We start from the raw sequence: 25,492 nt of genomic DNA on the forward strand, positions 1-25,492 counted from the left end.
CTTGATGTCTCTGATGCAGGCGTTCAGTTTCTTTGTATTGTCATTCTGGTCAGGCTTCATGGATAAATACAACTGCGTATCGTTGGCATAACAATGATAATTAATGCTGTGTTTCCTGATTATGTTTCCTAGGGGTAGCATATAAAGCATAACCAGGATGGGTCCCAAAACTGAGCCCTGTGGGACTCTGTAGTTAACTCGAGTGGACTGAGAAGAATGTCCAATTACATTAACGAACTGGTACCTATCAGATAAATAGGATTTAAACCACTGGAGGGCAGATCCTCTGATCCCTATGTCATGCTCTAATCTTTGGAGTAAAATACTGTGGTCGATAGTGTCAAAGGCTGAACTGAGGTCTAACAGGACCAGAATAGAAAGTAGTTGCTTTTCTGAGGCTAATAACAAGTCATTAGAGACTTATTCACCAGATTATGCTTTGTAGTGTGAGTGAGGGAGGATTTATTTTGTTACAAAACACCAGTTCTTGATTTAACTGCAGCTACTATTGTGTTAATATGAGAACCAAAGGTATGTGAACTATCCAGTTATACCCAAACATTTATATGAGCTGACACATAGCAGTGTTCTGCCGTTGAAGGTTGAAATACAGCCATTTATGCAAAATCATAAATTAATTTTTGTTAGTATTGATCTGAAGGTGTAGAGGGCCTGTTGCAAATCATTCAAACTATTTTGAAGAGATTATATGTCAGTCTCTACGGAACGGTTGGATGTGTACAATACAGTGTCATCAGCGTAAAATGAATGGTGGAATTTCCAGCAGTATGGGCAATTTTTTTTTGTATAGATTTTAAACAAAGTTGGTCCCAAGATGGACCCCTGACCCATTTTACATTATGTATGCTGTGGATTTTACCCAGTGGGTGTTTAGTGAGTAGAGTCAAGAAAGAGTTAAATAAAAGTAACCTGTTCATGTAAATATGAGACAAATCTGCTTTGTTTGGGTGAGAAGTGTGTTGACTATGTGGAGATAGTTTGATTAGACATTAATATTACGCAAAGTTATTTGAAAGTTTTTAAATTCAGGAAAAATGTGGCACAAGTTAGCATGCTAGCCATTAGAAACTTTCTTTTGACCCAAATCAGTCATGGCCCACATAGACCAGACTGTTTTTGCAATTCTTCTTTCTTAGTGCCTTGTGGCCAAAACTTTGCCTCTGCCACATTCTCAATGACAAAATTGCAACACTTCTAATATCCTGTGAAAATCGATTTTGGGCATAGTGATAGTGATAGTGAAAGTAGACTTTTGTTTATACCGGTTCTATAATAAATTTATCAACGTAAATTTTTATAATCGCAGTAAATGCAGATTAGGGGTGTAACGATTAACCGATGAATCATTTTATCCAACCAGATTGATCTGTCTGATGCAAGTTGTTAATTAAGTCAGATTAAACTTTACCATTATACAATCATTTCAAAATGAAATAAATCAATCACAATCGACATTGGAAAATACCATTTGGATTGAGGTACGGGAGGTTTATTTTACTGTAACGTAAAAGTGCATTATTCTAGTCCAATGTGTGAAAACACTGAATTTAGCAAAGACGTGACCATACAGGGTGGTAGAATGTTCTAATAATATTCCGTTCCAAATTATTTGATGTGGAAAAACAACAGTTGGCTTAACTTTAGGAAACAAAAATGTGAATGGATCTGCCATTAGTTCTTGTTTACCTGTTTGTTTGTTTGCACACATATTTAATTTAGTCTTGATTATCCTGTAAGAAATACAAGGAATCTGGAAAACTTCACCTGCACTGTTCAATATCCAGGTATTTATCTCTAAATCACTCTGGTTAAAGTTTTGGATAAAGATGTCCTGGATCCATTTTAGGTCAGTGAATCGGATCATTCAAAAAGAAACAAATATTGGCAACCACAAATTATGATATGAATCGTAAAAAATGAATTGTTACTGCTACAGATACATGCAGTTACAATCAAATCTTGACAATAAAAATAGGCTGGGCTTTATGGAAAAAAATATTTGAATGGATTATTGAACTATAGAACTTGATAAATGCAGAAAATACACCTTCTTTCTCTCTACTGATTTTAACTTGTACATCTCCATCACCACTTGCTATCTTCCTCCTGAACAATCTTCCCTGCATCTGCATTGTTCTTTTTTCAATGACTTTTTCCAATATAAATAATTTTGTTGCTGTATGTTTCACTTCAACCGTTGCATTAGGTTTTATCTTGAACCATCAATCGCAATAGTGGTAAGAAAACTGTAGGAATCATTTTTTGTTTTTCTTGTCCTGTTGCAAACAAACCAATCTCCAACTTGCACATAAATATGCCTCCTTGACTGTGAATGAATTGAGTGACCCTGCACAACAAATCAAAAGGTATCCTGTAAATTGCGCCTGCTCAATGTGTTTGTTTAGGGAAGTGAGAGATTTAGCGGATAGAGTGAGAGGAACGTAAATCTCATTTTGTAGTGACGACAAGACACTAAAAACCACATAGAAGCTAAAAGAATGAGATAAAGTGCTGCCTGATTCACAGTTTTAGCTGCATCAGCCTGCAGCTGCTTTTGAATACGTGTTAAAGCAGTAAAAGAGCCGCCACACAGCTGATCTTCCAGTCGTACCTCCACCAGATCTTATACCGTAGTTCAGCCCTGGCGATCCCCACGTACTAAAAACATGACGACACCACAGCAGGAGAAACCTTCAAAAAAAAGAATGGGGCCAAAATCTTTTATGTGGTTCAAATTCCACTAGTGGGATATCCAAACAACGTTTAGAAATTAGAAAAGGATGGCCAAAGGACAAAAGGGGTGGCCATTTTGTGGCAAAGTGGGAAACTTGGCAATTTTTAACACTTTTGTACAGTAAGGTAAAGGAAAGTTATCTTCACGAAAATACACACACGCTGCTAGGTTATGTCTACAACCACAACCAAAGTTTTTTTGACTGCAGGAAGTAGCTGCCATCTTGAATAAAAAATTAAAAAAGATCCTTAAGTACCATCGACTAATTTAAACTCATCCTAGGGATTTCTAACTGGCCCCTCCTAATTCCTGGAACATCATTGAAAAGCTAAATGTTGGATTTGGAAGTTAAATGGCATTCAATGGTGAGCTTGGGCAAGTAGCGTTCCCCTGTTGCTTGCACATTTTATACTGGAATATTGTGAAAACCTAATACCGGTACATAAATAGTTGGTGCAAGCTAAACGAAACGATATAACATGATATGGGCATATTAGAGGCATAGTTTAAAAAAATCACCATTGACAAGGAAATCCAAAAATTTATTTTAGCTGATTCTTCTAAAAATGACCTGTTCGTTACCCCCAGGCGACCAAAAATTGAAATGGTTTTTATGGAGATAAAACCACCAGAAAATTTGCCATTTTGAAAAAAGTTACCAGGGTGGCAGGGGCAGAGCAGAGGGGACATACACTGCTCAGCCAGTTGAGGGTGGGTCAAAAGGCGGGTAGTGTCGGCGTGCCATACAACGCCTCTTGCGGCTTAAACCTTTTTTTGTTCTGTTTCTTCTCCCCAGCATGGTGGAGGCCCTTCAAACCTGTTTGTTGCTTCTTAATGCCACAGAAAGGTTAATTGGTTTGTAGAAGTTGGTCTCTTCCTTGAAACACACATCGTTTTCCTTTTCCTGATTCACCTGCAATGATGGCGCTTACGCTCAGCGACCTAGAAACAACTTAGATGAGGTGTGCAATCAGAAAACATCTGCTGTATTGAGTACAAAACAGAATGTGGTCAATGGGGGTGGGGGTGCAAATGCATGTTACTTTGTCCTCTCCATCACCATGGTAACTTGTTTGCTGGCCTGGCACCATCACCATGACCCTGAAGGAAAGCTTTTGTACTGGGCTCGTCCCTTCATGCTGCAGCTGCACTCTTCATCAGATCACACGGAGTATGAGGCACTTTCCCACGCTGCTGGATGGGTGGCGGCGATGATGTCACTGACATCAACAGCTGTGTTGGTGATATCATGTTTCGCACTCACTGGAAAGTTTTCCGTCAGTGTCCTTGTCTGCTTAAGATATAATCAGTAAACCTGAATGGGATTTAGGTGCTGGCCACAGACAGCAGGAGAGACTGAGCCCCCCCAATAGAAAGAGTGAGAGTGAAAGCCAGAAATGAGTGAGAGACTGAGTACAGAAATGTTCAAGTACACATCTGGATGAGAACAAACTTGTTCAAGAAAAAATAAAGAAACGACCAAAAAGTTAGCATGTTTTATAGAGTGTAAATCGCAGTGGTAAAAAAAACAATGTATGATTAAGAAGAAATAAACACAAGTCGCTTTGGGAGAAAAGTGAACTTCGCAGTAAACGAGGACATGACGGTAAATGGTGTTTGAATAGAGGATGCACAAGATAGAGTTGGATGGAGGAAGCTGATTCACTGTGGCGACGCCTGAAGGGAAAAGCCGAAAGGAAAAGAAAAAGATCTCATCGCGCAGAGAACGATCAGATTCTCATCCATGTTTGTTGTATACAGCGCTTCTTCTTCTGGGTCGCTGTCAGTAGCAAATACTGACACACACACCTACAGTGTCCTCTAGTGGTTGCTAGTGGGAAACAACCGCTAAAGGGCAAATATATGAGCAGCTTCATGTTTTTAAAAAATCCCATTTAAGTCACTCCTTAGTTAAGTTGCACCCCTGGCCATCCATCCATCCATCCATCCATCCATCCATCCATCCATCCATGCATCCATCCATCCATCCATCCATCCATCCATGCATCCATCCATCCATCCATCCATCCATCCATCCATCCATCCATCCATGCATCCATCCATCCATCCATCCATCCATCCATCCATCCATCCATCCATCCATGCATCCATCCATCCATCCATCCATCCATCCATCCATGCATCCATCCATCCATCCATGCATCCATCCATCCATCCATCCATCCATCCATCCATCCATCCATCCATGCATCCATCCATCCATCCATCCATCCATCCATCCATCCATCCATCCATCCATCCATCCATCCATCCATCCATCCATCCATCCATCCATCCATCCATCCATCCATCTTCTTCTTATCCGGGACTGGGGCGCGGGGGGCAGCAGTCTAAGAATCTCTGGCCAAACTGTGCAAATAGCTGCAACTTATACTCCTAAAAAGGACTGGAGTGAGAGATAAAAAATCTGGATATGAGTTTTTAACACAAACTAATGACACTTCGTGTGATGAAGTGTGCTCTTGTGAAAATGTGTGTCAGTCAGACACTCTTAAGATGTATCTGTTGTGCTTGTTCAGGAACAGCGATTCAACAGTTACTTCTAAGTGTCAGATCTGTTTACTCTTTCATAAAGTGTTCCTCATTCCACCTGCACACCTGTTCTTCTAAGAGTCTTTCCTTTCCGGCATTTATTTCTCTGTGTGTTTCTGTGCCAACAGTTCAGTCAGCTCCTCCCTCCTTCACCTCCTTCCTGTAGCTTCTTCTTTTGATTCTTGCATTTTTGAACTCTTCTTGTTCCAAGTCTTCAGAAAACACTAGACTACAGAGCGGCTGTTGGAGGTACTGAGATACACTCTGTGGTTGTCTGTATGTCTTGTGTGTGTGGCTGTATGTGTGTTTTTGTCTGTGTCTGTGTGAGTTTGTGTGCATGAATGTTTTCGGAAAGGCATGTTGTTTCTATGTCTTTTTCTGTATATCCCTGTGTGTGTCTCTATGTGTTTGTCTTTGTATGTGTGGATGCATAGGTTTGTGTTTTTCTGTGTAAATGGATGTATGTGGTTGTGTGTGTGTGTGTATCTGGTTGTGTGTGTGTGTTTCAACAGTGACAGTTGTTTCTGCAAAGAATCGCCTGGTTATGTGTTGGAGTCTGAAGGTTTGCTTCACTTCAGTAGTGTTTGCTCTGAATATCATCTGAAGTGAAGTGAAGGAAATGAGTTGAAGAGAAAAGCATGCTATCAATTTCAGTATTGATGAGTTTCTGATGGACACATCTGAGTTTATTTGGCTTAAACTCTGGTTTTGTGTCTTTACCAATGAAAGAGGTTTTCTGTCAGTGTCTCTAAGAACTATAGTTGGGCTGGTACTCTTCCTTGAATTTTTGTTATTTTTTTACATTTTCACAAATAAACAGCTGGGATTCTATTAGATGAAAATACAAGATAAAAGTACGATAGCTTGAATAAGTCGTTATTGATGGTAATATTTTCTCGTTTTTATCTTAATTTAGGATTAAAGTAAACTCTCAAAAGCAAGATTCCTGTAAAACCACCAGTTAAGAGTTTTTCTAAAACCCTGTTAGGAAGCCTTTTTTTTAACCCATAAAACGCATTTTGTACCTCCATCAGCTGTGCAGTTTGTCGAAGACAGCATTGGGTAGGGATGCTTAGTCTTTTCTGAAGGTTACATGCTCTAGTGTTCTGCTTTTTGTAACAGCCAGGTAAGCGTTTTTCTTTTTTATTTAGAAAACATTCATTTCTGTCATATTTGATGAAATCTGAAAGGACCTGCCGCTTTCAGCCAGCCTGACCTTCCTAAACAGCTGCCAGCATCTGCTTGGAAAGGCTGTGAGTATCTGTGATGCAGCTTTTGGCACAAATGATTAAAATGTGAGATCACAGTTTCCTGTTCTTGGTGGAACATTCCAGCAATTGTGGACCTGATTCTTTGAGTTGTTTCTTCTTCTGTGCAAAAAGAAATTACTAGTATGCCTCTTTATCTGTAACTATGAGGTTAAACAGGTACATTTTGATTTATCTTTATTTATTTTGCTTCAGTTACTTAGTTGTGCGGTTTGGCGTCTTTGTGTGCACACAGCTGAACCAAAGGCACAGCAGAGTAAACAAGTAGATACAGTATGCAAGCTGTTGATCCTAAATCATCATAACACCTCAATTTAGTTAATTTTGTTTTTGGGATAGACACAAACTAAATGAGATGAGAGCGCAAGCAGCACAACAACAGATTAAGCAAGAGAATAGACAAAAAAGCAACACTATAACGGAAAAAACTTCGGCAACCTATTGAGTTTGTGCTCCTGCTCTTTACAGGAATATCATTATTACAGAATACATTTCCATTGTTTGCTGATGATACTCAGCTATATTTATCTGTTTAACCGTGAAATGTCTGCTAGTTTACAGTTTTTCAAGACTTCAAGAATTTCTTGAAAATTTAAGGACTTGAACAAATTCTAATAATCTTTTTTTAAAGATCAGAAAACTGTTGTTGTTGTTCTTGGACCAGAGCTCAAAGATCCAGTTGGTGACAACATAATCAGATGGAATTGTATTTAATGGATCCCTAGTCCTACTAGAGAGATTTTTGATGAAGAGGATAGCATCAGAAACAAACACATTTAATACATATTTAGAGAAACTTGTTTAAAACACGAAAAATAAAACATTCAGATCAGTAATTAAAATTAAAATTTACTGCAAAACCAGAATAAAAGAGTTCAAAGACTTTGTCAGTCGCACGGTAATCTAAAAAATAGAGTTTTCATTCTGAACTTGAACATGGTCAGAGTAGAAATAAGTCCATTATCATCAGGAGGAAAGTTCCAGATTTTAGCTGCATGAAGCTGAAACTTCATCCTGTTTTGTTCTGATTCTGGACCTCAGCAGCAGGTCCGTCAGATTTGCTGTGACCATTAAAGTTTATGGGTTACAGTCCATAATTACTAGAACTTGACTTGTATGTTTTAGATAAAGAGACTTAAGGTGACTGTAAGCACTTTCTCTGTCCTTATCTCAGTCAAAGATGATTATCTCTAATGTCTGTGTTCACATGCTTATGGTTGTTTTGCATCCACTCAGTGATTTGTTGAATGCAGTGACAGAGTTAGCCTTCCGGTCCAGATTCACCTGGACTATTGTAAATCTGAGTGTCATTTGGATGATTGTGGTTGGACACATTACTGTCACCCATTAACCCTTGTGCTATCTTAGATGACCCCACCCTTGCATTGACGTGTTCTCCCTACCATGACAACGGTGGATAAAGGTGGAAAGATTTCATGTAATCCATGGACACCAGTGAGGTTCACAAATCATTGAAGAAAATGGTTCAGAGCACTGTCTAGTGGGTCTAGATGACCCACCTCCCAATGTTAAAGTGCCTAGGATAGCACAAGGGTTAACTGGCTGAGAGGAAGTGTGTAGATTGAACAATAGAGGTCACACAATGGACCTCTGGGGGAACTAAAAGGTCATGGCCATGTGTTCATAATTCTGTTGATAAATTGCTCAGCACAGTTTTGTCATTGGGTTTTATCAAATCCAGAATCTAGTAATTGACAAATACCGCAATCTCATTGCATCTAAACGTGGGATAATGTTTAACTTTTTCACTGAAGCAAACAGAACAGTTGAGCTGTTATACATGGATGCATGTTTTAAAAAACATCTTATTGAACACAATGGATATTTGTTATGCATTTCATGATGAACCTGAAGCTGTGTTTTGCTCAATGGCAGTCAACAAGTCCATTTTCTTTGCACTGATAAAAACCACATTTCTCCATGGTGCCCTCTAACCATTTTAACCTTATCAGGAGCATGAATGAACACTCAGAACATTACAAGTGTTTATGTCCAACAGATCATTACAATCAAAACAAATGGCATTTCAAACCTAAGTTTCCTCAATAAACAATGCTCTTGTGGTTTCATTTATATGTTTTCTCTGCACAGCTTGAATTTTAGTTGCCTCTTTTCTTACCACATGTCAACAGTGTCATGACCAGCTCAAATAAAAGCCAAAAGTATATTTTCTACCTATATTTAACCCAACTAAATCTGCAAAGAAAAGTAAATGAGTTGGTAAGGCTGCAGCGTCATCTGCCAGGTGGGAGAAAGCAACGCCACAAATCCCAGCAGCTTTTATGCGCGCTGTGGAACTGGCCAGGTCTGCCCCGAGGGTGGAGACTCCAGCTCAACCAGGACCTGCAAACCAGGAAAGAAAACATGCACCTAAAGACTCAAGTCTGGAGGAGGTGAAAACTGGGGTTGTAACAATAGTTAGGGGCTCGGCGCACGAAAAACCTTTGGGGTTGGGGTATTTGAAACTAGCACCTTCCCCCTGGGTGGCCTCATGGATTTGGACTCCCTCTCCCCTTGATTTTTAATTACATATCACATATAGGACCGTTTGGAAGGAGGGTGATTGGACACCACTGCCTACCAGCAGGAGGTTTTACCAACTGGAACTAACACCATGTAGTAAAAACACTCACTTCCAAAGTATAACACACACCTGCAAATTCTACCAAAGGAAAATGGTCATACCTCCTACCTTGTCTGTATAGGACAATATATTGACTGTATAGGACAGCTGAACTGAATGACTCCTCCCCTCTCATGTTCCAAACAGGAAGTACCCGCTGGTTCCAAGAAGCTGAAATCCCATAGGCTTCTATTGAGAAAGAAACAGCTATTACTGAGTCATTATTGGCAGAATAACCACGCTTGCGCTGACACCTTGAGTATTGATATTACCTCTGAGCTGGTGGGGTGCCTGAGCCCCCCGGTGGTTGGTTTTAGGTCCGTGCTTCCATGTTCCCGGTCGCTCTGTATTTTTGATCGTTGACCTTGGCTGTTCGCAGATTACCATTTTTATCTGTCAGGGGCCTCTGCCTTCCGCCAGCTTCTTCCAATGATACTTTTTCTTTTTTTTGAGGGGGGGTTTGGGGTCTATGTATACCTACAATGTTAGATTGAGAGTGAGCTGAACCTTAGAGGAATCTCTGATGGAATGAGAGGCGGGAGGCAGGGATTACCATGGATTAGTAATGGTTTAAGGGTGTTTGTCAAATTGAGCCCCGACACATATTTCCTTGTTAAGGTGTCATGTGACTAGAAGCATAAAAAAGAGGAGGGGAAAGATGTCATTTGGGACTCTCGGCATCACTGATCCCTGCTCCCAGAACTTGTGTGTCTTTAAAACTGACCTGAGAACCAGGAGGCTCACTTCCCCACCAAAGACACGCCTGGTGTTTCCGGCAGCTTGTGTGTGGTAGCTCGATGTGAGAGCCTGCAGAGAAAGGAGGAAGAGAGGGAGCATGGTTGGAAGAAAAGGTTGGGATAGATTTATGAGGAAGCGGCACGGCTCTCTGTAACGGATCAATGCAAGGACACACTTGCATACTCTGTGCTGCGTTCAATAACAATGCCCTCTGCAAGCTGCATGTGAGCACAACTCTGAAAAATCAGAGAAATGTTTGACATAAACATGAAACCGTATTGAGATAAATCTGTTTATGACTAAGGACTGGAGTGTATATGCCTGTACAAAGTGATGGCAGCTGCTCTCTCTATCACCTTCCTATTTTCCTGCTTCTGAATGGGAATTCTCAGATTCATCCCTACTGTTTATTTCATCATCATCCTCTCCTCATCATTGGCCTCTTCCCCTCTTCCTAATGAGACCATCATTTGCTATTACCCTCCGTGTCTGTGATGCAAACTTTAACTTTATTGATTTGAAATGCTAACTTAGTCCTTTTCTTTTATTCACCTTTAGCATAATGTCATCTGTTTAAATACAGATGAAAACGTCAGCACTTAGTTCTGTATTTGTTTATCGTCACACTAGTCCTTATGTTCAGATTTAGAGAGCATTCGTTGAATTACATGTATGTTAATCGCCAACGCTGGGATTTATTTTGCTGTAGACTGTAAACTGATCAGAGTGGCTTCAGTATTTTTCTGGTTATTTTCTTAAAAGTCTCAGCCTCATAAAGACATTAACTATCCATGGAAACAAAATATGTTTAACTTTTAGCAAAAGAAACATGTATCCTAAAATAAAAAAGTTTCATTTAGACAAAAATTGGTTAAAGTTCCACTCTGATCCTCTTTTGATAAATTTCAGTGGTCTTTTACTAATAATTATACAGTTTTCAGACTAAGTTTTCAAAAAAAAACTGTTGTTTTCCAGAACATAGTTTCTGCAAAATGGCAGGAATTCATTAGAATTTGTCAGCACCTCACAAATAGTAAGCAATATTGGAGGAATTCAGTAGTGCAGGTTTTAACCAGATGCCAGTTTAGACGAGGAAAACATGGATCTATTTGTCTGCATGTGGATGGATCAGAATGGAGCAGAGCAGGAAGTTTGTGGCCCGCTGACTTTAGCATCTACGTCAAAGCTACAAGCTTTTTTTTGTCTGCTCCTAATCCACAACAATTTGAAAAAAATAATACTCAGAAACACAATTTTAAGATTAATTTTCTTAACATATGTCCTCCATAATGACAAAAAGACTGAAAGAACATTTTATAAACACCAAAAACACAATTTACATCAAAGTAGGACTTGAAAGAGACTTAAACAAGTGTGTTCTATCAGCATAATAATGAATGCAGATCGCTGGATGGGTTTGATCTTGTGCTGTAAGTAAACATTCAAATGCCCACTCTATGGCTTAAAAACATCACTTTGTGTTCAGGGTTCTGTTTTTTTCTTTTTTTTTACTGTGAGGTTGTGGGTTCAAATCCACACTTTGGTGACAGTCTTCTTGTTTAGCACTTGGGATTGTGGGTGGTGTTAGTGGGGTTGAACCAAAAAATGGTTCCACGGTGCGGCCGTGACTGTGCCGCACCGCACTGCTTCATCTAGGGAGGGGCCAAGCGCTGACAAGAAATGACATCACTCTAAGGTTATAACAACGCATGCAACTTTGTTTAGTTTAGTTTTGTGTTTGAATTTTTGATTTGTTATGTTGTATTGAATGTTGGTACTTTTAACTTAGTTTTGTGTGGTTTTGCTGTGTTTGGTTTTGTTGTTTAGTTTTGTTCAGGTGCATTTTATTGTGTTAGGTTTTTTTGCCTATGGGTTAGATTTTGTTTTATTTTGCGTTTATGCTGAGTTTTGTTATTTTTCACAAATTTCACACTTTTAACTTTATAATTTGTTTGTTTTTGTGTGTGTGTTAATTTTGTTGTTAAGTATTGTTGTGGTTGTTTTTGTCTTGTTTGGTTTTGTGGTCACATTCAGAGAGAGAGCCCTCTCATTCAAAGTCACATGACTGCACATAAGCTTTGGCTCAATCCGTCTATGATCAATCTCCGTGAGAGACCCCCCCCCCCCCCCCCCCACTGGAAATTTTCTGCCTTCTGATTGGCTGTTTTTTCATGAACCGAACAGCTGGATTCTCCTGGCTGCAGCACACAGAGACATTCACAATTCCCTCTTTTCCTGCGTGTATCCCTCTTGCACACATGCGTGCTCTCGTGCACGTTCATGCACCTTGCTGCATTCTTTGTGAGCAGTTCACGTATCACGGAGCTCATGCTTGAGAGCATCACAGCCACACACTTCTACAGGATCCTCTGTGACGGTCCGTGCATGCTCTCCCCCCATCGCTGCTCAGATCCCTGTGCACGTTCTCCTGAGCTCTAACGCCTCAGCTCACAGATTTCAGCCGTTCGGTCAATGAATACTCAGTAACCAGAATGTGTGTGCTGATGGCATGAGGCGGTGATGTTTTGGGACAGGAAGAACACTGCAGGAAATTCCCAGCGGCGGTCCAAAGGCAGACAGCGACCAAAACCCACCACAGGTATTTCCACCATTGACCTGTGCACCACCTTTGCTTTAGCCATCCATGCATCCATCCAGATGTTTACTCTGTCCCAGCTTTCCCCAACCTTGAGGATCAATTCTTCTCCTTCCAGTGTAATCTGTCTTTCATTTATTTTTACTTCTATCTTATCATGACCTTTAGCACACACATGCATGTGTTTGTCATGTCTCGTGCATGTCAGTCTGGTGCTTGTCATTCTCAGCTCCTTTGCTGGTCTCAGTTTTCAATGTCCTCATTTGTCTGCTTTTGGACTGTTCTTCCACCGACCATTTTTCTTCTTTAAATACCTCCCTCAAACTATTACTCCTTCACACAAACACGTGCACACGTACGTGCACGCTGGGAAGCTCATGTTGGGTGTGTTTTATCTCTGCTGGAGAGAGGATGCCGGCAGGACCGTCATTCAGCCCACCAATGTCCATTTTTCTCCATCATTCCCTCTGAGATCTGATTCTGTCTTTGCTTCCAGGTCATCTGTACCATCTGCCCGTTTTCTGTCTTTTATCTGCTCTGATGTGGGGGGGTCTGTGTTCCTGTCCCAGGAGGTTTCAGATCCGTTGTTCTGTCCGTGTGTCTGAAGGGTTTCATCTTCTGGGGGACATCAGTGCAGTGTGCTATTCTTCCTCCTGTCCTGTCGCCAGGTTTGATGGCAGGGCTGACGGTTTTTGTGGTATTTTTGTCACGCACTTGTACGCTTTTCACACAGCCTTGTCTCATGCTGCAATCTTGTGCACACGCGTGCACAAAGAGCTGCACGAGACCACTAGTGAGGCAGCATGGACGCCAGAAGGGGGTGCTTAAATGACAGAGCTGATAGAAAAAAAAGATTAATATTGAGTGTGTGTGTACGCAGAGGTGTGCGTATCCATGTGAGACACACACACATAGAGAAGACATTTATACCAACACACAGACACACACATGCACAAATGCAAAATCGTACACGTTCACATATTAAGGGTCTCCTTAGTATGCCCCCCCCCAATGGAGAAGACATGCATAATACCCACACACACACATATTACGAAAACAAATAAGTATAGCCACACACAGACACACACACAAACACACACATTAAGGAGTCTTATGTGTATATCCACACACAGACACACACATTTAGGAGACTTATGAATATACCTACATGGAGACACACACATTAAGGAGACACGTGTATACCCACACACAGACACACACACACACTGAAAAAAACACATTGAGAAGACACATGGGTATACCCACACACAGACACACACAAACACACACATTAAGGAGGCTCATGTGTATACCCACATACAGACACACACATTAAGGAGATGCGTGTATACCCGCACACAGACACACACACAAACACACACATTAAGGAGACTTATGTGTATACCCACATACAGACACACACATTAAGGAGATGCGTGTATACCCGCACGCAGACACACACACAAACACACACACTGAAACACACACATTAAGAAGACACATGGGAAAACCCACACGCAGACTCACACACACATTAAGAAAACACATGAGTATACTCACACAAAGACAAACACACACATTAAGAAGACTTATGTGTATACCCACATACAGACACACACATTAAGAAGACACGGGTATACCCGCACACACAGACACAACGACACACACACACACACAAACACACTCTGAAACACACACATTAAGAAGACACATGAGTATACCCACACACAGGCACACACCGCCATTAGGAGACATGTGTAAAACAACACACACACGCACAAACACACACATTAAGAAGACACATGTGTACACACACACAGACACACACACACACACCACCATTAAGGACACATGTATACCGACACTCATGCACAGACACACACATTGGGGAGATGTGTATACCCACATACAGACACGCACATGCACAAACACACATTAAGAAGACACATGAGTATACCCACACACATCTATAGACACCGCCATTAGGAGACATGTGTATAACGACACCAACACGCACAAACACACACATTAAGGAGACACATGTTTATACCCACAGACAGACATGCACATGCAGAAACACACACACACAAACCTGTGTAGAATTTATTTATTGCAATCTCTTTTGCAAAAATATTCCATCTTTTTTAAATGTTCAGTTTAAAAAACTGCGATAAGCTACTGAAAGAGAGAGAGCATGAAAGGAACGTGGAAGACAAAAAAGGAAGAGGAGGAGACAGAAAACATGCCTGGGAGCATGTGCAAGCCAGAGGCTGCTGTTGCCATGGCCACCATGCAGGTGTTGAAGCTCGTCAGCTGATTGCAGCTGGCGTACCTTTCTTTTTTTATAGTTTAAAAGGAGACTCAATGCATGAAAGCCAGTGCCTGCAGATTTCAACTGCAATAGAAATCGTTTCATCAGAATAAAAACAGATGCTTATAGTGAAGGTAAGCCTAAAGACAAATATACACAGACGAGCCCACATGGAATCATGAATGAGCCGAATTCTGGATGCATGCGTGTTTTTGTGCAGAGTGCATGTGGGATCTGCGTTTCAACTTGAAGAGTTGAAGGTCATCCTGAACGTAAAAAAGAAAATCTTTGTTAAAGAATCCAGATAAATATGTTTGATGAGAAGTCATTACATCTGCTTGATAGTCTCACTTTTGTAGAAGACTAAACTCTGACCAATGGGTCTATCATGGCATCAGGGCAGCGTTTGGTGGCAGAATCATGATCTGTTCAGCGGGGTTTGAAAACTGGTGAGGTCAGCTGGTCACCTGCCTTAGTTATTTTTAATCCTTCATGACTCATCTAACCACAATCAAAGCAAAGACGAGGCCAAATAGTGTTAAAATTGTCTAAAACAAGATTTATTCAAAGGGGTTCACAATCATGTGTCATAACTATTGTTTGTTTGAGGCCAAACATTTCAAAGCTAAACACTTTTTGAAACTTTCATGTTAAATTTTGAACGAAAACCATACGACTGTCAGTGTCATTCCTACGTCATTGTAAACAGCTGGTGTGGTTAAAAAACTCACAGGTGAGTTCAGAGTTTGTTAAAAGTGGAAAAATGAATGTATTTAAGATACCGCAATAATTATATCTAATATAAGAATGACTGACATAAATTAATTGCTGCACACATTCACAATCCAAAAGGTTTTTGGATGTAAATAGTAGCTTATATTCATCGTGCATTTTGATATTATGGTTTTGTGAAGTAAAACACCTTTTTATTAAGTTTTACAGATCAAAAACTGTGATTTTCTGCATCTATTATTGTCTGCAGGATCATCTGAGTCTGCCTTTGTTTGTACTGCAGCATTTTTCTCAAGGGATCCAGACTAGCATGGCATTCCCACAAAAAAAGCCTTTACTTAGTTGACTTTTGTAGAATCTCACAACAGCCACTTTGTGTTATTGAGACTTTCCCTTCTGTAGAATCCTCCCACACTGACTCAGGCTATTTGGGTGAATTTTACAAGTATCTAGATGAACGATTAACTGTATTTAATACATTACAAATCAGTGACAACTTTCAAAATTAAGAAGTGTTTTATTGAATCTGTAACCACCTTTAAACGTCTAGAGGCAGATTTAAACTGCGTTTAGGATCCATTTGAATGTAATCACTTCCCCTGAAAATGTCCTTTGACTGCCAAACGTAAGGCTAAAGAAATGATGCCTTAGAGGACAGCTAGGATGATTGGAGAGAATGGAGACACATCAATATGATGTCTGTGGTGGTTTCTATCTCTGAACTCAATAGATCAGACATTTTTACATGCAGTTTAGGAAGTTTTATTTTCAATAGTGCATTTTGTTCTCATTTCAGAGGGAAAGTGGCTTCATATTAATCTGAAGCTCTTGAGTTCGACTCTATAGTTTATTTCTTTGTCATTGTTCCATAAAGTACAGGAGAGCACTGAGCTCAGACATGCTCAATAGACACATTTCTGTGACTGAAAATATTTCAGATAACATTGCAGTGATGCACTTGTCTTCAGTTGGTCTTTTATTTTATGCTATAGAATTATGTTATTCCTTAGAGAGTCCGGTGTGATCTGCTGCTGTCCGAGCTGGCGTCCTCCACAGATCCACTGAGCCAAGGCCGGACGTACAGTAGGTATGGGTAAGAGGGGCAAATGCTGTGACTGCGCCCCACCCCCCAAAATGTGATGGACCAAAAAAATCCAAAATTAATAATGAAATCATTACAAATAAAGAACGACACCAGAAAAATCCTAAACCAACCAAAAAGCACAAAAGACAACAAGAAAAACTGAATAAAAGACAAAACCAGCGTTTTGCTTGTGCTGGTCGCAAGCCTGGTAAATGCAGAAGGTGGTGTCAGGAAGAGCATTCAACAGAAGACTTGTACGACAAACAGATAAAAGGTGAAGATAGATTTATGGATAGACAACCTGATATGATCAAAGCAGGGTTTTCTGAGCATTTTAGGGTCCCCCCCCAATATTCTACCTGCACCCCATAGTGGTGCCTGAATCCAGGCCTGCACTGAGCATTCTCATGAAAGCCAGAGTCATCCTGTCAACCCTAAGGGTGGAGATGGTTGTTGAGAAGGAAACCAGTAGGAAGCAGATAAACACAGATGCACAGTCTCCGCCCCCCAGCCTGACCATAAAGGCCTTTTCCTATAGACATGCATGACGCAGATGATCCATGTCCATGTCCCCCTTATTTTAAACACAAATGATCCAGATGAAAGCTAAACGTTTCAAAGTCTGCTTAAGACAAATAATTACTCCTGATTAACATGCTGGAATGAAAAAAAAGGAAATTAAGAAAAATTCATTTTAAAGTTGAATTTTAGCAGCTGGAATGATCTTGTTGAAGAGGATTGTGTCAGCAGATCTTCCATTGACACCTTACTGAAAGATCTTCAGACTTCACAACCCTTCATCTTTGAAGTGGACTGTTCAAGATGCTCAACTTTTAAATTTACCAGAGGATAAAGATGGGAAAATTGTTTTAAGACCAATGGAACAAATGTTAGATTTACGGCTTCTAGAATTTGGTTTAAGTCTGAAAGTTTTTAAATTATTTATTAAACATTTGACATTAAGTTTTTTGTTTGAAACCCTGGAAGAACTCCTAAAAGGTCACATCTGTCGTGTTTTCATCAAAGAAACGGAGACAAGAAACTTTTTTTTTTTACTCCAAAGTTTTAAATGTTACGTTTTGGTAAAATGACAGTAAAATCTGTATTTTTCTGTGTAGTTAACCCTTTCCTATGAGTCTTTGGTTTTGGTGCTGTGCTTGAGGACACATCTGTCTACCAAAGCAGAAATCAGACCACTTGCCCTGGAGAGGCGTGGATCCATGTTTCCACGGTTGGTGCTGTTCCATGTGAAAACTTTTTTCCTTTGCCCCCACATAAACTGGCATGGCCCTCCCTTCCCGCATTGTTGTCAATAGAGGGGGGTAGGGAGTGGGGGGGGGGGGGGGGGGATTGCTGTGCACAAAGTGCTGACATGAGGAAAAAGTCTTCTGGAAGTCCCTCCTCTGTTCTGCTGTGACTAACATCTCAAACACTTTGATGATTCCTCAGTGCTGAGAGATGGAGGGTAGGGGGTGGGATGGAGGGAGAGAAAGAGCGTACTAAACATGGAAGGTGGGGGCCACAGGAGTCAGTGCAGACGTTTCCTGCTTTTCTCACATGGTCAGAGTGTCCTCCCGCTGCAGGTCTTCTGGCTTCTCTCATATTTGCTGGCTGACGTGCTCACATGCGAAGCATGAGCGAGTCACAGGGTTCACACCAGCCGGCTGACACCCCCCCTCCTCTGAGAGCTGAGCGTCGCTAGTGGAATTAGTTCAGGAGCGCCAACATGGAAGTTTTCTGGGCCAAAACTGGTAAGACTTGAAAAACTGGAGGAACTGGAGCCAGGATGTTAGTGCTGTGTGGGTTGGAGGAAGAACCGTCTGTTTGTTTGCTTATCTGAGTGGGAGGAGCTGTTGTTTTTATGGGGAGGGGGGCATTTTCAGCCCCGTCTTTCAAGGCATTTAGCTCTTTGATGGCATTTAGCGTCACACCCTCAGCTGCAAGCCCAAGTTCAGTTCCGGGTTTAGCTGCAGAGGTGAGTGTAAAGCTGCAGAGCTTAGAGAGGTAAAGCTGACAGTCAGTCTGTTATTGATGTAGAATCGAATAATATCACTCCTCCTCATCTTTGTGTTCTGTGAAACTCAGTGTTGGTCTTTGGTGATTTTCACAAATAAAGTTGCACAGAGCTGCTTTAACAGCTGTTAGGTCCTTTTTGGTGTCTTAATGTGTTTATTTTAATCAAATGTATGCAACAAATTGTTGTAGCATCCATATTATATTTCAATCAGCAGGAACAGTTTGATTCTTGGATCTCCTCTGAAAACATGCAGACCTCAGTTTATCTTATGATCTGTATGCGTATAATCAGGATTACTGTGAATTCTGGTGCATCTGGGCTGCAAACATATGAAGAAACAAGATCACAGAGAACTGTTAACAGCTCCCTCATGTGATAAAGGCTTGATTTCTTGCAGACATGCATTTACTGAACACTGAGCTGATGTCATGTCCTCTGTGATGTTATGCTGGGAATCTGAACCGTGGTGTGACCTGCATCCTCTGGTTTTCAGTGGTTTCCTGTCTTTTTCCAATAGTAGGATCTTTTCAGTGGGGAGATGTGGTAGATGTGATGTGAGAGATGTCCTTGTTGTTTACTATTGAGACAGTTTCCCCCCCCAGGAGTAAATGGTTTGCACCATATTTCACGATGCCCATTTATGCCCTCAAGTGCTTTGGGGGGGTTAACCCTCCCACCTTCGCCACGTTCTACAAGCGTGACCATCAAGGCTTGACTCAAATAGTGTCGCTCCCAAACCTGACTGCAGATCAGGTGGTTAGACTGCCCCCTGTTGGGCAGGGATGACAACAGACCAGCCATTCTGATAAAACTACATCACATCTCGGTCAGAACTATGGTTATAGATAACAGTCATGAAAACAAAGCACCCATATAAAGTGTTCCTAACCTTAAAAGATAAGTCCAGATTTATAGGCAGTACTTTGAGGCTATAAAGGGGGATGTGTGTGTGTGTGTGTGTGTGTGTGTGGGGGGGGGGGGTCTTTTATGGGCTGTGTCACCTAAGTCAAAAGATTTCAAAAATCAGATTCGAGAACAGCACACCTGTGTGTAATCTGTGGTTACCTGTGGTGATCTACCTGTTGCAGTCATTAGGATCTGGATTCAAAGCTTCTTCTTAATGCGTTTTCTCTTTGATATTCTGCTGCACAGATGATGGGGATGACAGACCTGGATGAGGGAGGTAGATAGAGGCTACTGCTGTGAGCATTCAGTGAGTGTGTGCCAAGAGGCAGACAGCTGGGTGACGTACGTCTTTTCACTTGTAGTTTTTTCTCTGCCTCTACACCCATTATTGTTTGAGCTTTCATCTGTTTCTTCAGACGACTGTTTTCTTCCTGCAGAGGTCACTTCGCCCCCTGCTGGTGCAGTGTGGACCTCGCAAAAAGCTGAAACCTTGACCTTTTTTTTGCTGAGATGGTTTGAGGTTCTGGTTTAAAGGCTTTTCTCTACTGCAGTTTCTTCTGACATCAGTAAGTGGGCTAATGTGTTGACAACAAGTTCCTGAAGTTTCAGTTTTGTTTAGGGACTCTCCACAAGTCTGTTTGCTTCAAGAACAAACCACTCTTTGACTTTTTCAGAAACTGCTTTTGTGGAGTCAAACTTAACAAAAGCTTTAGTAAAAAATCTTTACTTGTTCGATTCCTTTTCTGATTTGACCACAGTTTTTTTTGCCTGAGCTGAGACATCGTGATTACCTAACACATATTAATGTGCACACACATATTCAGTATGTGCAGACACATAAATGGACATACACATACACTTTGTCACGCACACAAAATGACGCACTTTTATATGCACAGACATACATTATATATTACCAAAAGTGTTGGCTCACTCATCCAAACGATCAGAATCAGGAGTCCTAATCATGTGACCTGGCCACAGGTGTATAAAATCAATCTAGGAACTTAGGTGATATATCAGGCACAAAACAGAGCTGAGCCTGCAGGATGGTTTTATTTTTAGTGGGACGAGTGTTTTCGTTCTGTTTCCTAATGGCGAGAATCAAGATTGAAAATTTTCTACAGGTTGAATTTCTTTCGAACAAGTGGGAAAGACCAAGAGAAGACGGTTAAATCATGTTCATTACGTCAATCCATTCAGATAATAATAATAATGCATTGGATTTATCTGCGCTTTTCCAGACGCGGCGCCGCTGCCAGTTCGCGGCTACGGTCCCTCTGACCATCATCGGGATCATTCATGGTGGAAGGCAATAGCATTAAGGGTCTTGCCCAAGGACCCCCACTGGGTGACGTTTATTGCTCGCCATATCAATGGCGAGCAATAAACAAGCCAGTCAAAGCAGTCAAAGCAAGTTTAAATGTCAGCACCAGTGCATCAGCATCCCTGAGAGTGATCAAACTGGGTTCGGGCCTGGATGATGCATATCCAGAATAGACATAGATCACATTGTGAGCAACACTACAGCTTATTCTGGTGTGTTTGGTGTCCACAGCCAACATTCATCACTGGAAAGGAATTGTTCAAATACTCTGGTTTCATCAATTATGTATGGCCCTTTTTTATCAGCCTCAATCTGCTCAGACTCTAAAAGAGGCTTGAAGAGAACAAGTTGGGTATAGAAGTAGAAGATTGTCCCGTTTCCTGTTTGAGCATCGTCTCTGTCCCCAGTTAAACACTGTGCTCCAGTAGAACTGTAGGATCTGGGTTGACCTTAAAGTAAAGCAAATGTGAAAAAAGAACAGATCACAGCAAGAGTCATGGCAAAAGGCTGAAGAGTGACAGAGTTAGGAAAGCGTTTATGTGAGAACAAACAGCAGCGGCTGCTGGGAGTTATGTTTACACTGAGAAGAGCAGTGTATTCTTTGGCTCAGCTGTTGGATGGGGTTTTTCAGATCAAAACCATATTCACCTGCAGGATGACACTGGTACCCTCCACAAAGCTTCAGCAGGTTTGGGAGTTACCAGTTTTGCTCCAGGTGGATTTAAAAATGGATGTGTGGGGGCTCTTGCTGAGCTGGAACAGAAGAAAAGACATGACTTAAGTGATGCACATATGCTGATCCCTCCTGTGCAGTCAGCTTGGGTATACCAGAAAACCTCATGACAGAAGTGACTGTAAAAGTGTTGTTGATGACAGCAGGATGTTATTTTTGTGTGAAAGGAAGTGGTGAATGTTGGCATCCATAGAGAGAGGGTATTGTAATGTGAGTGGGGTCCACAAGTTTTGGAGGATTTTTCACAGAACAGAGGCAGAGAGACTGACAGTTACAGGAACAATTGATAAAACATAGTCCCACTCCGATCATCTAGTTCTAAAGCATTTACAGTGGTATTTTGATAATGATTATGCTGTTTTTAGCAAAAAAGATGTTTTAGATTGTTGTTGTCTAAGACATAGTTTCTGCAGAGTGGCAGGAGTTCATTAGAAATTCACCCCTGACACAGATTAAGCCCACTCCCTTCCTATCGTCCATCTGCTTACGTACTCTCCCGCCAATTTACAGCTCATTGCTAATAAATGAGTGTATACTTGTATGACACTTTTGTATGACACACACACACACACACCCACACACACACACACTCACACACACACACACACACACACACCTACACACACCTACACACACATACAAGACCTTTACTTTTTGTCCTGAGACTACTTAATTGTGAATGCTGAACACACACATACACTATATTACCAAAAGTATTCGCTCGCCCATCCAAATGATCAGAATCAGGTGTCATAATCGACTTTCTGCACAATTAGTTTGCTACACAGCTCCAAACTTCATGTGACCTTCAGATTAGCCCAAGTACAGAACACAGAGAGCTTCGTGGAATGAGTTTCCAATGCTGAGCAGCTGCCTCCAAACCACACATCACCAAGTGCAATGCCATGCTTCGGGTGCAGTGGTGTAAAGCACGCTGCCACTGGACTCTAGAGCAGTGGAGACACCTTCTCCGGAGCGATGAATCACACTTTTCCATCTGGCAATCTGATAGAGGAGTCCGGGTTTGGAGGTTGCAGGAGAACAGTAGAGTTCAGACTGCATTGTGGTAAAAGTGACATTTGATGAAGGAGGAATTATGGTGTAGGGTTTATTTTCAGGACTTGGGCTTGGCTTCAGGATACCAACACATTTTGGACAATTCCCTGCTCTCAACCGTATGGGAACAGTTTGGAGTAGGCCCCTTGTACACCAATGCACAAAGCAAGTCCTGAACCCGATAGAACACCTTTGGGATGAATTAAAGCGAAGACTGAGAGCCAGGCCTTCTCCACCAACATGAGTGTGTTACCTCACCAATGCGCTTTTGAAAGAATGGTCCAAAATTCCTAAAACACACCCCTCAACCTTGTGGACAGTCTTCCCAGAAGAGCTGAAGTTGTAATAGCTGCAAAAGGTGGACTGACATCATATTGAACTCTATGGGTTAGGAATGGGATGGCACTTCACTTCATGTGACTCAAGGTGAGCCAATACTTTTGGTAAGGTAGTGTATGTGCAGGCTCATAATCCAAAAATATGCACACAAAAATACACATGTACACAAAAAACTGTATGTTCCCACAAACACATACACTCAGATTGTGAGTGTGGAAACATGTTGCTATATGCAGAGCTCAACGGTCCGGTACTGTGTACCGGTATAAGATCTGGCGGAGGTAAGCCGTACTGGCCAGAAGATCAGCTGCTTTTGTATAAAGCAGCTGCAGGCTGATGCCGCTAAAACTGTGAACCAGGCAGCACTTTATCTCATCATTTTAGCGTCTCTGTGGTTTATAGTGTCCACAAAATGTGATCTACGTCCCTCTCTCCTCTCACGTTATTGCTAATTCTGTCGCTTGCCTAAACAATAGTTATGCGTCGGTCGCATATGAAACAGCTCTTTTAGAGCTGTTGTTTGGAGTGAAAGACAAGAACCAACTCCTTTATGGGAGCTCTTTTAAAAAAAAAAAACTTTATTTCAACCTCTCTTTTTTTCTTTTCAATCGCACCTGACTGGTCAACACGTAAGTGTTTGTACTGAACGCGTGCGCTTTCATCTGTATGCTCAGCTGTTGGACACGACAAGTTAAAAAAAAATTATTACACCCCTAATCTGCATTTACTGCAATTAAAAAATGTATGTTGATGAAACTTTTTATAGTACCGGCAAAAAGAAAAATCTACTTTCACCTCCAGCTATGTACCTAAAACGGTGTGTGTATGTTAATATTGGACTCCTGACAGAGTGAGTGATATTGTGTGCATGTGTGTGTTAGTAAAAGGTTGGATGTTGGCATGAATTCAGTTTAATGTTGGCAGATTGACTCTCACTGTTTGACAGCTAGCTGTATCTGTTGTTTATTGACTGGTCTACTTATCACAAACAACAATCTTTGCTATCAGTAATGCAACAATCTGTCCAGGAACTACAGGTGGAAATTAATGTTGTTGTTTTTTAACTACACTCTGGCAGCAAGCATCTCCTCGTGATTCTTTCCAGGTAGATTTATAATTGTGTGTTGTCTGTATACAAACATACTTCTAGTGCATGCACTTGAAACTTGCACACAAACACACATGAGAAAACTTTGTCTTCGAGCAGATAAGGTCTGCAAATAAAGGCAGACGACTGAGTTCTAATGAGTTGGTAACGACAGCAGCCGGCTTTGCCCAACACTGAACGATTCAGGCTCTGGCAGCCCCGTGTCCCTGTAAGGGGTAAAATGGTTTTAGAAAATGGATGGATAAAAGTAATACATTTTCTATGGGTGACGCCACATTCACTCGGTCTCACATAATAATAATAATAGATTAGATTTATCTGTGCTTTTTCTTGTTGCTCAAAGCGCTTACAATGTATCCATTATTCATTCACTCCTCATTCATACTTGGTGATGGTAACTACTGACGTAGCCTCAGCTGCCCTGGGGCAGACTGACAGAGGCGTGGCCAGTTTGCACCTATGGCCCCTCATCATCAGGAGATTCATGCACATTCACACACCAGTGGAGCCGCACTGGAGGCAGGGAGGGTGAAGTGTCTTGCCCAAGAACACAATGACGGCTGGCTGGGGGGAGCGGGGATTGAGCCACTGACCCTGCGGTTATTGGACGACCTGCTCTACCACCTGAGCCACTGCAGCCTGAACTTGTGTGGGAGGTCAAGAGGTACCGGGTAGATATAGTCGGGCTCACCTCCACCCACAGCCTGGGTTGAAACTTAATCCCTGGAGAGGGGTTGGACTCCCAACCATTCTGGACTTTCTTCCTTTCTGGACTTGAACACTTTCAGATTTATTAAGGACCAACATGTCAGTAATAGGCAAGGAGAGGCAAGGCAAGTTTATTTGTATAGCACAATTCGTACAACACAAAGTAATTCAAGGTGCTTCACAAAACAGAAAAATGCATTAAAATCACAATACATCATAGAAATAATCAACGTAAAGTTTACTTTAAAATAAAAGAAAAAATTTGAAAATTGATTTAAAAAGAAAGGAAGGAAAGGAAAGAAAAGTGCAGATAGGACCTTTCAGTCATATACACGGCTAAACAGAAATGTTTTAAGTCTAGATTTGAACATGAACACAGAAGACGCCTGTCTTACGACTTCAGGGAGGCTGTTCCAGATTTTAGCTGCAGAATATTGAAACGCTGATTCCCCTTGTTTAGTTCTGACTCTGGGAATCAACAGGAGGCCGGCCCCAAGCAGAGCTGCTTTGAAGTCTATTCTTTGAGGTACAGGGAGCCAGTGCAGAGACCTGAGGACAGGACTAATGTGATCATACTTCCTGGTTTTGGTCAGGACTCGAGCAGCAGCATTCTGGAT

At 41.3% G+C, this 25,492-nt stretch overlaps 1 protein-coding gene across 3 annotated transcripts in view; it reads left to right on the forward strand.

Moving 5' to 3' along the window:
• Window positions 1-25,492, forward strand: part of nhsl2 (NHS-like 2) — an 81,669-nt gene that overhangs the window by 16,021 nt on the left and 40,156 nt on the right. Inside the window, exon 1 of one of the 3 annotated variants that reach the window (XM_011487667.4) lies at window positions 12,101-12,557. The exons of 1 other annotated variant lie outside the window; for it this stretch is intronic. In XM_011487667.4, the coding sequence (XP_011485969.1) occupies window positions 12,479-12,557 (79 nt within the window). In that variant the 5' untranslated portion in view covers window positions 12,101-12,478. Of the gene's footprint in view, window positions 1-12,100; window positions 12,558-18,160; window positions 18,433-25,492 lie in introns of those variants that run through there. One more of the 3 variants, XM_011487668.4, reaches the window with a different exon arrangement.

Source organism: Oryzias latipes, chromosome 18 (genome assembly GCF_053564925.1).
Source record: "Oryzias latipes strain Hd-rR chromosome 18, Olatipes_Hd-rR_3.1".
NCBI classification, from domain to species: Eukaryota; Metazoa; Chordata; class Actinopteri; order Beloniformes; family Adrianichthyidae; genus Oryzias; species Oryzias latipes.